This window comes from Tiliqua scincoides, chromosome 1 (genome assembly GCF_035046505.1).
Source record: "Tiliqua scincoides isolate rTilSci1 chromosome 1, rTilSci1.hap2, whole genome shotgun sequence".
NCBI lineage: Eukaryota > Metazoa > Chordata > Lepidosauria > Squamata > Scincidae > Tiliqua > Tiliqua scincoides.
In genome coordinates this window covers 193958976-193973750 of record NC_089821.1, presented here as the reverse complement: position 1 = coordinate 193973750, position 14775 = coordinate 193958976, and the positions used below count along the sequence as shown (strand labels likewise).

At 43.9% G+C, this 14775-nt stretch overlaps 1 protein-coding gene across 3 annotated transcripts in view; it reads right to left on the bottom strand.

Moving 5' to 3' along the window:
- Positions 1-14536, bottom strand: part of SOBP (sine oculis binding protein homolog) — a 182003-nt gene extending 167467 nt beyond the window's left edge. For all 3 annotated transcript variants that reach the window (XR_010793650.1, XM_066613159.1, XM_066613164.1), the window contains exon 1: positions 13643-14536. Coding sequence is in view for 2 of the 3 variants with exons in the window: in XM_066613159.1 (XP_066469256.1) it covers positions 13643-13738 (96 nt within the window). In the remaining variant the exon portion in view is untranslated. The remainder of the gene's footprint in view (positions 1-13642) is intronic.
- Positions 14537-14775: the final 239 nt, after the last annotated feature.

Sequence of the window (14775 nt, the reverse complement as noted above, 5' to 3'; positions counted from 1 at the left end):
GCATCACCTTTAGCTGTAAGCTAAATATACCCTGTGCCGAAACAATCAACAGCCCCTACAGTACAGTTCTAGGTAACTTTTTCACTTTCACTTTCCATATTGTTTGAAGCCTGGACTTATCACAAGGATAAGGAAGGAAGCAAATTCTTCCTTATCACAAGGAAGGAAGGAGCAAATCCTTCCACTAGAGCCCCTTTCTCTACATTCTGATGGACTTCAAAATTATATCCATGAAATAGTTTTTAACTGTCACTAATAATTTTCAGCAAAGAGCAAGGCTACATTGGGGGGAGGAACTGGAATGGGAGGGGATGGGTGGACCCTAGCTCCAACGTATCCTATCTTTCACGTGGGGCTGCAAAGCCCAACATGGAGGCTCTCAAATCTGCACTGGCAAAATAGCCAACACGGCCTTGAGAAGCCCCCTTATGGGGCTTGGGCTTTTCCTCGAGGGAAGGGGACGAAAGGAGACCTCTGGCAGCCCTGGTGGTGCCATTATGGCACCACTACACCTGGCAGTGCTGCCGGAGATAGGATTAAGTTGCCCAACTGCCTGTTAAGAAAGAGTGCATGCCCAACCTCCTTAGCAAATATGAATTAGCTCTTTAATTTCTATCCAATATAATGGGCATCTCAAGATCCATTTCTTAAGATGCATTCAAAAGTTGATAATTAAGCTTCCATTACATTGAAAAACATTCAGAAACACTTTGAAAGCTAGCTGGCCAAACATAAATCTTGAATGAACTAGACATGAATCTAACTATTCTTGAGTGAAAGCTGCATGCATTTTAGGGCACAGGCAATAAAATACTTGTCTGTAAAAGTAACTTCAAAAAGAAACATCAGAAATGGCTCTTAGTCATAAAACAATTAAACCAAAAAAGGAATAGCTAGATGGAAAGATGTGTGTCTCCCACACCAAGAAAACAAAAACATAAAGGTTATTATTTCAGTGATGACAAACAGACAGACTCAAGATGGGGATATAAATTGTTTGCATCATCAGTTGCACCGTTGCCTTACAAATTAGATTGCTAGGAGAAAGTTTGCAGCAAAGCAAAAGTTATTTCACATTGAAGATTGTGTCGTGCATCTGAAAGCTAGCATATGGACAAAAGTACTCCACTCTACATATTAAAAATGGTAAGGCAAGAGTACAGTGTTAGGCTGCAAACCTACACATGCATTGAATACAATGAGACTTAGGGCACAATCCTAACTTGCACTGGAAACAGGCAGGTCAGCAGGCTTGCGCTGCATCCAGCACAAGTTTGGGGCTGACTGCAGGCCAGCCCGGGATGAGGGGAAATGTTTCCCCTTACCCCGTGTCGCACTGCAGCAGCCCCAATGGGTCTACTCGAATCTGCGCCACCTGATGAGGTGAGGCAAATTCAAGCAGCCTGGGGCTGCCCTGGGCTGCCCAGGACAGGATCAGGATCCACCCGCTCCCCACCCGCCCACCCACGGTCCTGCCCACCACTCGCCCTCCCCTCCACCCACCTCCCTGCAATGCCTCCATTCCCACACACCCCCAGACCCCTGCATCGGCCGAGCTCTGCCAATGCAACTCACCTCCTTTCCAGGGCCCTCAATGGCACAGGGAGGCCAGCGCACATCCAGGTGCCAGCCTATCTCCCCTCAAAGTGGCACAAAAGTGCTTTACTGCACTTTTGTGACACTCCCAGGCTGGCTCAAGGGGCTTGTGTCGGCCCAAGTACTAGTTTGGATTGGGCCCTCAATATTGTGTAGACACGCACAGGATTGTGCTGTTAGTTAACAAAATTGTAGTACAAAATATCAAAGATGCTAAATGGTCAGGCAAAGAGTTTGGGGAAACAGTGCCAACTGGACCAGGGAGAACATCAGATGGAATAAGTGGGATGAAAGAAGATGAAATATGCCATTCTAATGAAAAAGAATGAAAACTTGAGATGCTGAAGCAGGAAGAGAGCAGGCAGAGCTACCCCTGTTAGGCAGGATGAGGCAAACTGTCTTGACTAGCCAAGGTTACTAGCAAAAGGCAGTAAATGTTCAATTATTTAGTTTCTTAAACTATTTCTACAAAGAGATTTGAATTTCCCCTATGGCCCAATCTTATATGCCTGTTGCACTGTCATACTGTGAGGTATTCCAGTGCAACAAGGGCCCCACTGGTGCAGCTGCCTCTTCACTGGACTGCACTGCCGCCAATGCAGCAGCCAGAAAGCCCCATGCAGCAAACAGCACAGTGCAGACCAGCCGCCAGCAGGGTTCTGCCAGTGGAGGGTGGGGATTGGGGTGGATATTGGACAGGGATCAGGGTGGGATGGGGCAGATCACCACCACAGTGTCTATTCAAGTTGTCTATTCAAGTCACCATATCGTCTGCAAACAAAAGCTGAAATGTACTGCACTGGCTGGACAAATAAAAGCTTGTTATAGCACTGTGGCTATGATCTAGAACAGGGGTCTCCAGAGCCAGGCCCGGGAGCCAGATATGGCCCACAGAGAGCCCCTATTCGGCCCGCAGCCAGCCTCTGATTCCCTGAGAGCCTCTGGCCCAGTTGACCAAACAGAACCAGAGTTGTGCTTTTGTGTACTTTATTTCCTTGGCTATGTTGGTGCTTGGAGAAATCCTGGACGTTTGAGTCCATTCATTCATTCATCTAAGTTCCATCTCTAATGTATTTATTTAAATTTTATATTTAATTTTTTTTTCCGGCCCTCAAGACCATGCCAGATATCTGATGCGGCCCTTTGGCCAGAAAGTTTAGAGATCCCTGATCTAGGACAGTATATCTCAAACTGTGGGTCAGCCAATTTCTGGTGGGTCCCCATTCATTTCAACATTTTATTTTTAATATATTAGACTTAATGCTACCATGGTACATCACTGAATTTGGGGAAATGTAACACATCTGCACTTTTAACAGGCTACTATGTATATGCTTTTAACAATGATAGTAAATGGAACTCACTTCTGGGTAAGTGTGGGTAGGATTGCAGCCTAGGATTTTCCTGCTTGATGATGTCACTTCTGATCATGACATTACTTCCGGTGGGTCCTGATAGAGTCTCATTCTAAAAAGTGGGTCCTGGTGCTAAAAGTTTGAGAACCACTGATCTTGGAAGTCACTGGTTCAAATGTAACCTTAATCATGAACTTACTTAGGCAAGCCACTATTTTCTCTTCCTTAACTTTCCTTCCATCTGCAACATCTTACAGGGTTGTTGGACGGATGATCAAAACAATGTATCTGAAGCATTTTATTTATATATTGCCTTTCCTCTAGAAAAGCTCAAGTTAGTATAAATGAGGTTTGCAGGCAAGTCTCCCACTCAAACCCCGTCTGAACTCAGACCTGCTTCACTTCAGGAAAGTTGCAGATATGTGCTTTCCCGACATGACCTGAGCCATGAACACTCCCTCTCCGAAAAAGGAACACTAAAACATGTGCTATGTAAATGATATATTAGTTCTTTTTGAATGTAAATGATATGTATGTAAATGATATTATTAGTTGTTTTTGAATGTTTATGTTCTAAATCTAACCAATATTCATCAATGGTTAAAAAAACAAAACAACTATCACAAGACACTATGGATCACAACGGATCTAACAATATGGATCTATTCTAAAACATCACTATCATTATCATATGAGCACCAAAATTGGATTGGTTCCTCTTTGGCTTGAAATACATTCAATAACCCACATATTCAGCCATCCTTTCCAGCTCATTCTACAGAGATACATGGCAGATCTCTGATGAGGCCCACAAACCCTGAGAAACAAGAATGCCCTGCAGAATGATTTTCTAGCAAGCATTTCAGTATAGTTCCACGTACTAGGAAGCTTAGAATGTATAAAATGGTCTTCCAAGAACGCTGTGTTGAATGTGACCAATCAAATAGCTGATCTCTTGTAACCATGCACTGAAGCCCTTGAGAAATCAAACTAGCCGATCTAGAACACTGAAGTAATACTACTGCAGTAACCAAGGTAGATTTTCTACCGATTGTAGTATTTGTTCTGTACAGAGCAGACAAAGTCCTTCCCTCTAGGAATGTAAAGACAATAATAAATGTACAAAACAGCTGAAAGGAAAGAATGGGAATGTCAAAAGATTAGTACAGGGGTGCTGCAGGCAGCAAAGTGTTCCGAAGGCTAGGATGGTGGAGAATAATGGCTTTATGGAGTAAGCTGGGCTTCTTCACACTTCACACAGGAGGGTGAGAAGAAGATAATAAAGGAAGCTCCTCCACTCATAAGGAGCAGCATGGCAAAAGGCAAAAAGGCAGAAGTAGAGGACAAATGAAATCAGAATAGATGAGCTTGTAAACAACAGAGAACAGATGTAAGGAAGCCACTGCAGCACAGCTCATTCTCAAGCTGCAGATGATTCAGTGGGCACCCTCTCTTTGTCTCCTCTGTATGCCAGCATCACTCCAGTTTCTGGGAGAGAAGATGTTAGTGTGAGAAGGAGTACACCACCCTCATGACCCAAATTTTTCACCTTGCTTCCAATTGTGTGAGACTTGAGAATCAGGGGAGATGAGGCGAGAACCACCAAAGGGGACGGATGGGAAAACAGACAAAAAAGCTGATGAACAAACAAGCATGACAAACCAGTGTCTCATAAGACAAGAGAGGAGAATGAGGGTCCAATCCTATCCAACTTTCCAGCACGAGTGCAGCCACAATGCAGCCCTGAGGTAAGGGAACATTAATTCCCTTACCTTGAGGAGCCCTCTATGACTGCCGCCCCCACTACAGGATGCAGTGTGTACCCCGTTGGCACAGCTTTATCGGTGCTGGAAAGTTGAATAGGTTTGGACTCTGCAGGCGCAATCCTAACCCATTTTCCAGCACCGACATAAGCACAATGCAGCTCTGAGGTAAGGGAACAAACATTCCCTTACTTTGAGAAGGCCTCCTTGAGTGCCACCCAACTGCAGGATGCAGCACATACCCCATTGGCACTGCTATGCCAGTGCTGGAAAGTTGGTTAGGATTTGGGCCTGAGGCTGTAAATCTGCTTGGGAATATGGTGCACTCAAGCCAGTAAGACTCACTTCTGTGTAAACATGGTTAAGATTGGCTGCATGTCAAACAGTATAATATAAATTGAGGGTCACTGAGAACAAAGAGAAAATATTGTAAACCTTGGAGAGAGCAATTCAGGGTGGAAGCCAAAGACTGCTCTAGGCAGGAGGTCTGGTCTAGAGCAGGAGGCAGGAGGTCTGGTCTAGAGGGTAGAGCCTCTGTTTGCCTGAAGATAACATCCGAAGGTCGCCAGTTTGAGGCCACCAGCACCGTGAATGGCGAGACCTAGAAGCAGCTGACAAGCCTAGCCAAGTTATTCCACCTGCTCTTTGGCCGCCCCTCAAGTGAGATATGAAGGAGCTGCTTGTCAGCCTGCGTGGGAGGAAACTGGAGGCCAGAATGTGATACCAGATCATAAAAGATCCATCTGAAATGTTGTGGTTCTTGAAAGACAGAACCTTCTTCAATTGTAAAAATCCCTACAGGGATTTAGTACAGCCTGCCTATGTAAACCGCCTTGAATTAAAGTCTGAGGAGAAATCTGACGACCAAGAAAGGCGGTATATAAATGCCTGTATTATTATTATTATTATTATTATTATTATTATTATTATTATTATTAGGCCTGCTCAAGTCCCCGGTGCTGGTCTCCCAGTGTCACAAAAGTGCCAAATGTGGCCCCAGTAGCACCGGTGGAGGATAAGTACGAGCTGGCTGCAGGCCACTTTTGCAGGAGTCTGGGGAGGGTGGGGGGAGGTGTTCTGGGGAGGGGGAGGGTGGGCAGGCCCATGGGCAGACTGGGCCTGGGAGGGGGTTGAAACCCAGATCTGGCACTTAGGCCGGAGCCCAACCCCCTTCTTAGGCAGCCCAGACTACTGCTGCTTGGACATGCACCACCTCTTTAGGTTGAGCTGCAGCCAGCCCTAACCGAAGGCCAGCCAGCCAGCCTGTTCCAGCACAGGATCGGATTAGGCTGTCAGTTAACTACAGTGGGTGAAAAACATATTCAAAAGAGCCAATGCACCAGCTTGAAGTGGGGGAGTGTTAAAGCCACAGTTATAGACTACTCATCCAAAGCAGGTTAATGAAGTACAGAGAATAACTGGTTGAGTGAATGGAAGAGCAATGTAAGGGGTGATTATTTTTAAGGATAGAATAGATTTGACCATTCAAAAGCAGAAGAAGGAAACAGTGAATAGAAAAATTTTGAAGAGAAGAGCAATGAATGAGACAGGAGGAGATGAAAGTGAAGATTGCAAGGCAAGGATTGACTGCCCAATCCTAATCTCCCACAGTTGGCAATGATGCAGTTGTTCTGGTAGAGCACATGCTACATGCACTGGTGGAGGGCAGGGTGATCAGAGAGCCAGCAGGAGGTAAATAGAAATTTTATCCCCAGAAAGCTGCTGATCATCTATAGATCTCTCTGCATATATACCAACCATTTTGCTGTCTGAGACATAAATCCAAGGCATAAATTCAAGGAGTGAATGAGGCAGGGAAAGAGGGGATAGGATCCTGGTGCATACTGTTGCCACCAAGATCTACCCCTCCCTCCCTATTCCTGCCCGCTCCCTCCCCCTATGCTTCCCTGCCCACAACATGCCTCTGCCACCAACTTACTGGCAGAGGCCTTTGGAGCTGCTGCTGCTGCTGCATGTGTCATGCCACTGTCTGTTTGCAGCACCAGCCTGAAAGAGTGCAATGGTGGCCCTGCTTTTGCGCTGCCATTCAAATGCTAGTTCCAGCACTGCAAGGCCCCAAGATTTACTCTCCCTAGGCTACAAAGAGATAGCAAAGATTTGGGAAGCCCAAATAATGGTTGTAATTGTCTTTGATAAGAAAAACAGAAAATTTAAAAAAGATATCACTGTCCTTACTCTTAATATTTCCCTGTTGCGTATATGAAACGCTGGGCAGAAATGGCTTAAAAATAGTTAAAGCCAAGTTCTTTGGAATACCTAGACTGACAAAGGATTGGCTCATTTTCAGGCTGAAAGAGTCCAGACCACCATTTTGGTTTGATATGCATGGTTTAATTGTATCTTTTACTGGTTCGTCTAGTGCATAGAGATTCAATCTATCTGGCTAATGTAAAAACTGTTCTCACATTATTATGTATCTAAAAATGTATTTTCTTCATAGATAGGACAGGGAATGAGATAGTATTATGGTCATTTTTTTTAACTAAAAGCGTATGAAGGTGGCAGAAATAGTTTTCATTTACACACTTTATATATGGAATGCATTTGGTTATAACATCATAATGCAGAGAACATAGGACTTCACAGATAACAGATTCTTACCATTTCTTAAAAGATAGATATCTAACCATATGTTTTTGTTATCATTTTGTACACCCTTTTTTCTATTAGGAACAAGAGGTGAGTCCTGGCAAACAGGCAAAAAGCACAAAAGAGAACAAGTCTGTCAAATTCATTTCTACTGGATTGTCTCACCGAATGCTTATTTCAGATTTTTTAAAGAAGTAGAGTGGATTCTTTTTTATTTCCTTGTATTAGTGACCTACCAATTGGTACATATCTATCTCAACCTAAAAAAGAAAATAAAAATGCATACCCATAACATGCATTTATCATTTACATTTCTTTTAATTCTGTTGGGTTTTAGGACTGTCAATGGATGTCAACTAGCCTATAATTGGCAAGGAGGCACCTTTTAAAGCGATATTATAACTCTTAAAGGCACCTTTTAAAGTATAAATTATAACTATTATAATTTAGCTGAGGGTGAGCAACTGTCCCTTTTCATCCTAGCATGGCTGTTGTCTCTTCTGTGACTGTTTATAGATTGGGAGCCCTTTGGGAACTGGGAACCATTTATTGGTTTATTTTGCTATGTAAACTGCTTTGTGAACTACTTTTTATTGAAAAGCAGTATATAAATAACAACAATCCTAAAGGTTAGGTTGATATTGATTTTCTAGCTACATAATCCTCAACTACATGTTTAACCAAAAGTAAACTCCAATATCCAACAGGACTCAGGGCCCAATCCTATCTGGCCTAAAGCACATTTACAGCATTCTCAGACTGGGAGCGCTGGCCTGAGCCAGTCAGCAGTGGGCCCAGCACCTGATGGAGGAGGCTAGGACACACCCAATGGTACGTCGTACCACCAAGTGGCAGTGCAAGTTTGCAGGGTGGTGGGAGGTGTTCTAGGGTGGGGGAAAGGCAGAGCGTTGGGAGAAAGTGGCCTGGGAAAGGATGGGACTGTCAGAGCCCTTCTCCACAAGTTCCTATCCTTGTGTCAGGTTGCCAGCAAAACAGCCCCGTTGTGGGTCCTGTGCCCTGACAAAGAGACCTCTGGCACTCTCCATGGGGCCCCTACATACTGCAGTCACCATTTTGGCAGGCACTGCTGTACCCAGTGGCCTCACCAAGGATAGTATTGGGCTGCCCTTCTCCACTAACACTAGACAACGCACAATTTTCCTGTAAAATTTAAATAGCTAATCTTTACTAATATCAATGTGCTGAACACAGAAAAGACAATGAAATTTGACAATTGGCCCTTGTTTAGGATAAACTAAATGCACTGCATACATGGGTAATGAGAAAGAAGTGGGCATTTACCAGTACATGTCTATGGAATTCTCTATTGTGGATCTCTCACAAACCATACCCAATTTTACATTTTCATTGTCATATTCATGTTTAGCACTTCAAAATTTTATAATAAATGACTAATTTAATCTTGGAGGCCTAACATTTGTAAAATTTGTTGTCCATTTTAATCTTGTACATGAGAGTAAATGAAAGTAAATCCCACTGAATATAATAGGACATTTCTGTGGAAATATTCAGAGGACTTGATCATGAGATCATTGTCCACTTCAGGCAGGTACCTCAAGAATATACCTTGGGTAGAACATCATGCAGAGGGAAAAGTGACCCCTTACTAAATATAAAATATCTGCAGAATAGTGTCAGAACATCTTGTCTGATTTTCCTTTAATACTTTATGCATATCTTTCTTTTCTATTCAGAAGTAAAGATCAGTTTTCCCTGACTAATTTTAAATGTCTTCATCTCTCTTGTGTAGAAGGAACCATTGTTTCTAATTCTCATGTTGTGCCAAATCATGATTCAAACATCCAAAAGGAAGATATTTTAAATTTAATTTAAGAATGTTTTAGTGGCTTTACCAATACATTATAGCAGATGGAAGTATCAGGAATGAAGTCTTCTTTATTTACAAATTACTTACTGAGACTATAGAAGGTAAACACCATAGGTAAACAGAGACATCTCTGTCAAATTACAAAGCAGATTAATAATTCCCCTTGTAATTGACAACAAAGGTAAATGTGCAGATAAGTACAGTGTGGTTTGTCTAGGAAAATTTCCAGTACAATTTTCTAGATGCAATCACATTAATTCATTCAGATGTACTTTAATTTCATATAGTTCAAAGCATCTGTCTCAAATTATTGACCGTTGTATTGTTATTTAGTGTTAAACTTGCATGTGATCATAGTCCATTTATTATGGATCAAGCCTACTAACATTAATAGGACTTCCTGGAGTAAATAGTGTGTGGATTTCAGAATCTGTATTATTGGATCAATTATGCATATACTGTAGAAATGACAAGAGCATCTAGCTCAGGGGTGCTCACACTTTTTTGGCTCAAGAGCTACTTTGAAACCCAGCAAGGCCCGGAGATCTACCAGAGGTTTTTTTACAATGTTCGCGCCATCATAACATATAACATTTATGTGTACAATGTATGTTGGTGTACCTTGAGCCCCACTGAGTATAACAGGACTTACTCCTGAGTAGACATGCCTAGGATTAGGCTGTGAGGCTGCAATCCTAGCCACACTTACCTGGGAGTAAGCCCCATTGAGTACAATGGGCCTTATTCCCGGCGTTTCCTCCCAGAGGCACCTGAAGAGGGGGGGGTTGGCACTCCGCGATCTACTCACTTTGCCTCGCGATCTACCGGTAGATCGCGATCCACCTATTGAGCACCCCTGATCTAGCTGAATGTATTTGTTAGACTGTAAAAACTGGATTTGACTTCAAAATAGGCTGGCATATTCTGCTAGTGAATATTTCAGTCTCATATATAAGCATTATATGATATTCCTAATACTGTATATGCTGAACCATCTAACATTCATCTCACCACAACCCAATGACATAGAGTCAGATTTAAGAACATCCTTTGTCTTCAGTAGAAAAAGGAAGGAAGGAAGGAAGATGAAGGGAAAACAAAAATGATTGTATAAATATATTGAAGATCACAGTAAAACAAAACATTTATGTTAGAAAATTTCACTGAATTATACTGAAATTCAATATAGGCAAACTATGCAATCATATACTTTTTGGACATAATGTTGTATCAAGCTGAAATTTTTTACAACTGTCATGTACGTTAGGCTAGAGATAACAGCAATGTAACCTAATATCTGGCACGAAGGAACAGCAAACAACATCAGTTTTCAGTCATATTAACAACGAGCAAATCATATATTACTGATGTGACCCAGGAAAAACTAGTGGTTTAGTTTCTTCCCATCATTATTAAGCAAATATGTGACTCTCTCAGATAGCTAATCTTCAAGAAAATATGTGTGATGAGGTAATTTTATTACTCATTCATAGTGCCTTGTATTTGCTGTACTTAAAATAGACACTTGTACCCAGTGGCTTTTTATTACTGGAAGGAGGGTGGGGAGAGGGAATCACATACACGCCAGTCTTTTTTCTTACTCCTAGCAAATGGAAGCAATTCAATCCAACAGGGGCTGAAATCTGAGTAGGTCACTGTACACCATGATAAAATTCCCTAATCCCTGAGCCAAATTTCCCTGAGGGGGCCCTCCTACTTCACTTTCCAAGTTGACTTTTCCATTCCCCAACCCTCTCTCTCCTCTTTCCCTCCCCTTCATCTCTTTCATTTCCCCCTACCTTACAGCCTTGATATCTGATCTGCTGCTGGTGCTCAGGTTACAGTTTTTACAGCTTAGGCTGTCTATTGCTGTATACATTCCTTTCTTTCTGCTCTGTCGTGATTACTTACCAGAGCTTATTTTACACAGGTCCAGATGAAAGCAGTTCAGATGAAGGGAAGCAGTCAGGCTGTTGGAACAGTACAGATATGTACCTACACAAGGGCGCATTGTGTTCATAATGACATTTTGTTGCATATGTTTTATACAATGTAACCAATTTGTTATGTTACTGTGCTCTTCAGCTCCATGGAGAAAAGCAAATTTGTGTGTGTGTGTGTTTCATTTACTATGTGAGGAATTAAGAAAGGAAAGCAATCCCACACTCCACATTTGCAATGCACTCAGCTGAAATAAAGATGCAACACTGCTTAAAACTTTAACATAACTCAGACTATTATGGAAAATTCACCACTTCTATTAGCTGTCAAGTATGATAGTAAATAAGATAACTTGCTCTGCTATATCATCTAGGCTGCCTGAAGCCTTCTGCTGATATTCACCTTTCAACTCCCCCCTCCCCAAACTATAAAAACTATCTCCAAAATTGCATCAGTTCACAAACTTCAATATCTCATATAGCTGAAATCCTGATTTATTTCTTCACAAGCTGTTAAGCAGAGGTTTAAGGAAAGGGGAAACTTATCTCCATTAAAGTTAACACTGATGCTTAATACCATGGCCTTGGGTGGCTGTAAAAAAAAATTGTGTAATTTTTCCTCCTTTCACACACACAGTGTTGTTTTTGTTTCTTCCTCACCATTTCAGACAAACATCTGTTATACTGCAGAAGAACAACTATCTCCCAAACCACCAAGTGTGCCTGCAGCCAAAGTAAACAAAACAAACCCAGAGGATCCAGCACAGTCAGCCTTTATATCCAGCCAGGATAACATTTCACATGTTTTGATTAAAATTAGCTAATTTGTAATCCTAGAACCTATGAAACTTAAAAATTGCAGTCCACATATATCACATGAAGCAGTGTCTTAAAGGGACAATGCACAGTAGGACAGATTTCTACACCCACTGTCACCTCCTTCCTGTGCCCCCTTCCCCCCTCCCCAAAAAAAATCCAAGTCCAAACAGGATCTTCCTGAGCAATTACTGTTAAACTGGTGAGCCTACAAAACTTCATCTCAATATAGGAATTGTCATACATATATGAAAGAAACAAAATGGGATGTAGAGGAATACAGAGGATCTAGAGAGCCTGCATAAATACCAGCACCTTTGCTCAAATGTCCAACTATCTGTAGTTTGACAAATCTTCCACACAAAAAAAAGGAACACACATCTAACAAACTGAGAGTACCTCCCTCACACTAGGGCTAAACTGAAGAGCAAGGTTGGGAAACTGTACATCCTTTCTCAATTTCACTTGGTGAGAACAATAAATAAAATAGACTCATGAACAAGTTGCCTTGCTACCTCTATACACAAATGAAATATATCTTCCATACAGATATGTGTTCCATGTCACCTATAGATGTTTACTACTCAATACACACCTCGAACATTTCCAAGTGACAGCAACAATCAGACACATGGTCCATTTCACTCTATGTCATTTAATCCCATATGCCAAACAGTGCTGTTTTCCTTATTTTGAAGTAAGGCAAGTTCACCTCAACCCTGCAACACGTGTGTGAGCCAAAGGAATAAGGCAGACAAGAAGCATAAAATAAAATAAATACAGTCAGAGAGCACGCCTACCACATTTTTCTTTTTAAAAAACATTTGCAATAGAAGACCATTTCAACTCAGCATGCAACCTGAGAATAAAAGAAGTCCTGGGATGTATTTGTACAACTGCTGCTATGCTAACATCTGGGGAGCCAGCCCACACCACTACCTCTGGAACACAGCTGGACTGGCACCGTTTCCTGTCAGGACATTGGCGCTCTCCGCCCACACCCCTCCAAACAAATCCCAGATAGATAGATAGATAGATAGATAGATAGATAGATAGATAGATAGATAGATAGATGCGCACTTCTCAGAATGCTCTCTTGCAACACATTCTTTCTCTTGGTTTGATTAACTGTGAAGTGAAGCATGGAAAACAGAGACGGAGGAAGTAAAAGAGAGAAGACAAGAGACCCTGTGTTTAAGTGCAAGAATGATGTGCAGTTCAGACCTTAACATTTCACTTTGACAATTTAATTATACAGTTGCAGCTGGCTACTGGAAAGGGGGGGGGAGAGAAGCCGGTGCTTAAATGACTTCCCTTTTTTCCTAACTTTATCAGCTTCTGGGTTATCTGCAAGATTTAGGCACAGGAGAATCATCACGGGAGAAAAATCATCAAGAGTTTTCTTTTCAAAGAACCATCGCATCAAACAATCATAATTCATTACTTAAAAAACAAAAATCCCAGTGGGAGGCTCATGGACCTGGCTTTCTAGTCTGCGAACCGATCTCTGTTTTCCGTTCAGGAGGAGGAGTTGAGATGCATTCCGTCCATCCTATCTGTCTTGTTTTTTCTAAAAGCCCACTCACAAGAGATCCTTTCTTTCTGGCATTTCCACGCGCGGGGGGAGGGGAGGGGAGAGGTGCTGGGGGTGTTTGCGAAGAGCCTCCCCCTGCCCCCCTCCCTTTCGCATCAGAGACAGAGGCGCGCACATACCTTCATCTCCTCATTGATCTCCCTTTTCACGGGGTGAGCCGGCTTCCTGCTCCTCTTATTTTCCGGAGGTCTCCCTTCTTTCTCCATTTCTGCCATGTTTTGTGTGTGTCTACTTTGGTGGAGATGAAATGGCTGCTGGTATTATTTGGGGAGAGGCTGGGGGGGGGGAGAAGGTTGTGGCAAGGGAGGGAGGATGGGGGGGCGGCTCTCAGCGCTGGGCGAAGGCGTCAGCGGGTGTCAAAGGAGAAAGAGGCTCGGGGAGGGCTGGGGATGCGGGCGGGCTGGACTGTGGGTTGCCCTGGCGAGTCAGCCATCTTCTGCCTCCCTGTCTGCCTGCATGAGGGAGCTCTGCGTGGCTGTGTGTGTGAGAGAGAGGGAGAAGGAGGGAGTGGGTGGGGGGAGAGAAAGCGAGGAGCCAGTCCAGCTCCTTTCTGGCGGGGGGGCGCGCAGGACGGCCCCCCTGCCCAGGCAGCGGGCGGGGCTTCCACTGTCACCAAACCCTCCGCCTCTTCTTCTTCTTCTCCTCCCGCTGCTGCTCAGGCTCCAGTTCAAGCGGGGAGGGGGGGAGACTTCTTATGCTTCAGTTGTCATCATCCTCCCCCGCGGGGACTGTCGTCCATGCTGCAAAACACGCCAAAGCGCTCCAGTCTCCCCCCCCCCCCGTTTTTCTGTCTCGCGCGCCGTCCTCGGCCGCTTTCTTATGCCCGCCGCCAGCTCCAGAAAGCTGATGGCAAAGCGAAGTAGCGGGGTCTGGTTTTCTTCACCGAGGCTGCAGTGCCAGCCACACTTTCCTGGGAATGAGCTCCATTGACCACAATGGGACTGACTTCTGAGCGGGCAGGCAGAGGCTGGGGCTGGGAGGAGACCTCAGTGCCCTCATGGATGCACAGCCACCCGCGCGCGCGGGGGCGCACGGCTGGCCTCAGAAGGCGTGAGAGGAGAGAATCGGAAGCGAGGCTGGCCTCGGGGTGGTGGAGGTGCCCATGAGTGGCAGGCCTCGGGGTGGCGAAGGAGCCAATGGACGGCAGGCCGGAGAGCACCGGGTCGTTGCCTCGGGGGCTGCCTCCAAGGGCGTGTGAGGAGGGAGCAGGCAGCCTGGATGGAGGATGCTGTGCGCGCGAGACTGCCTGCCT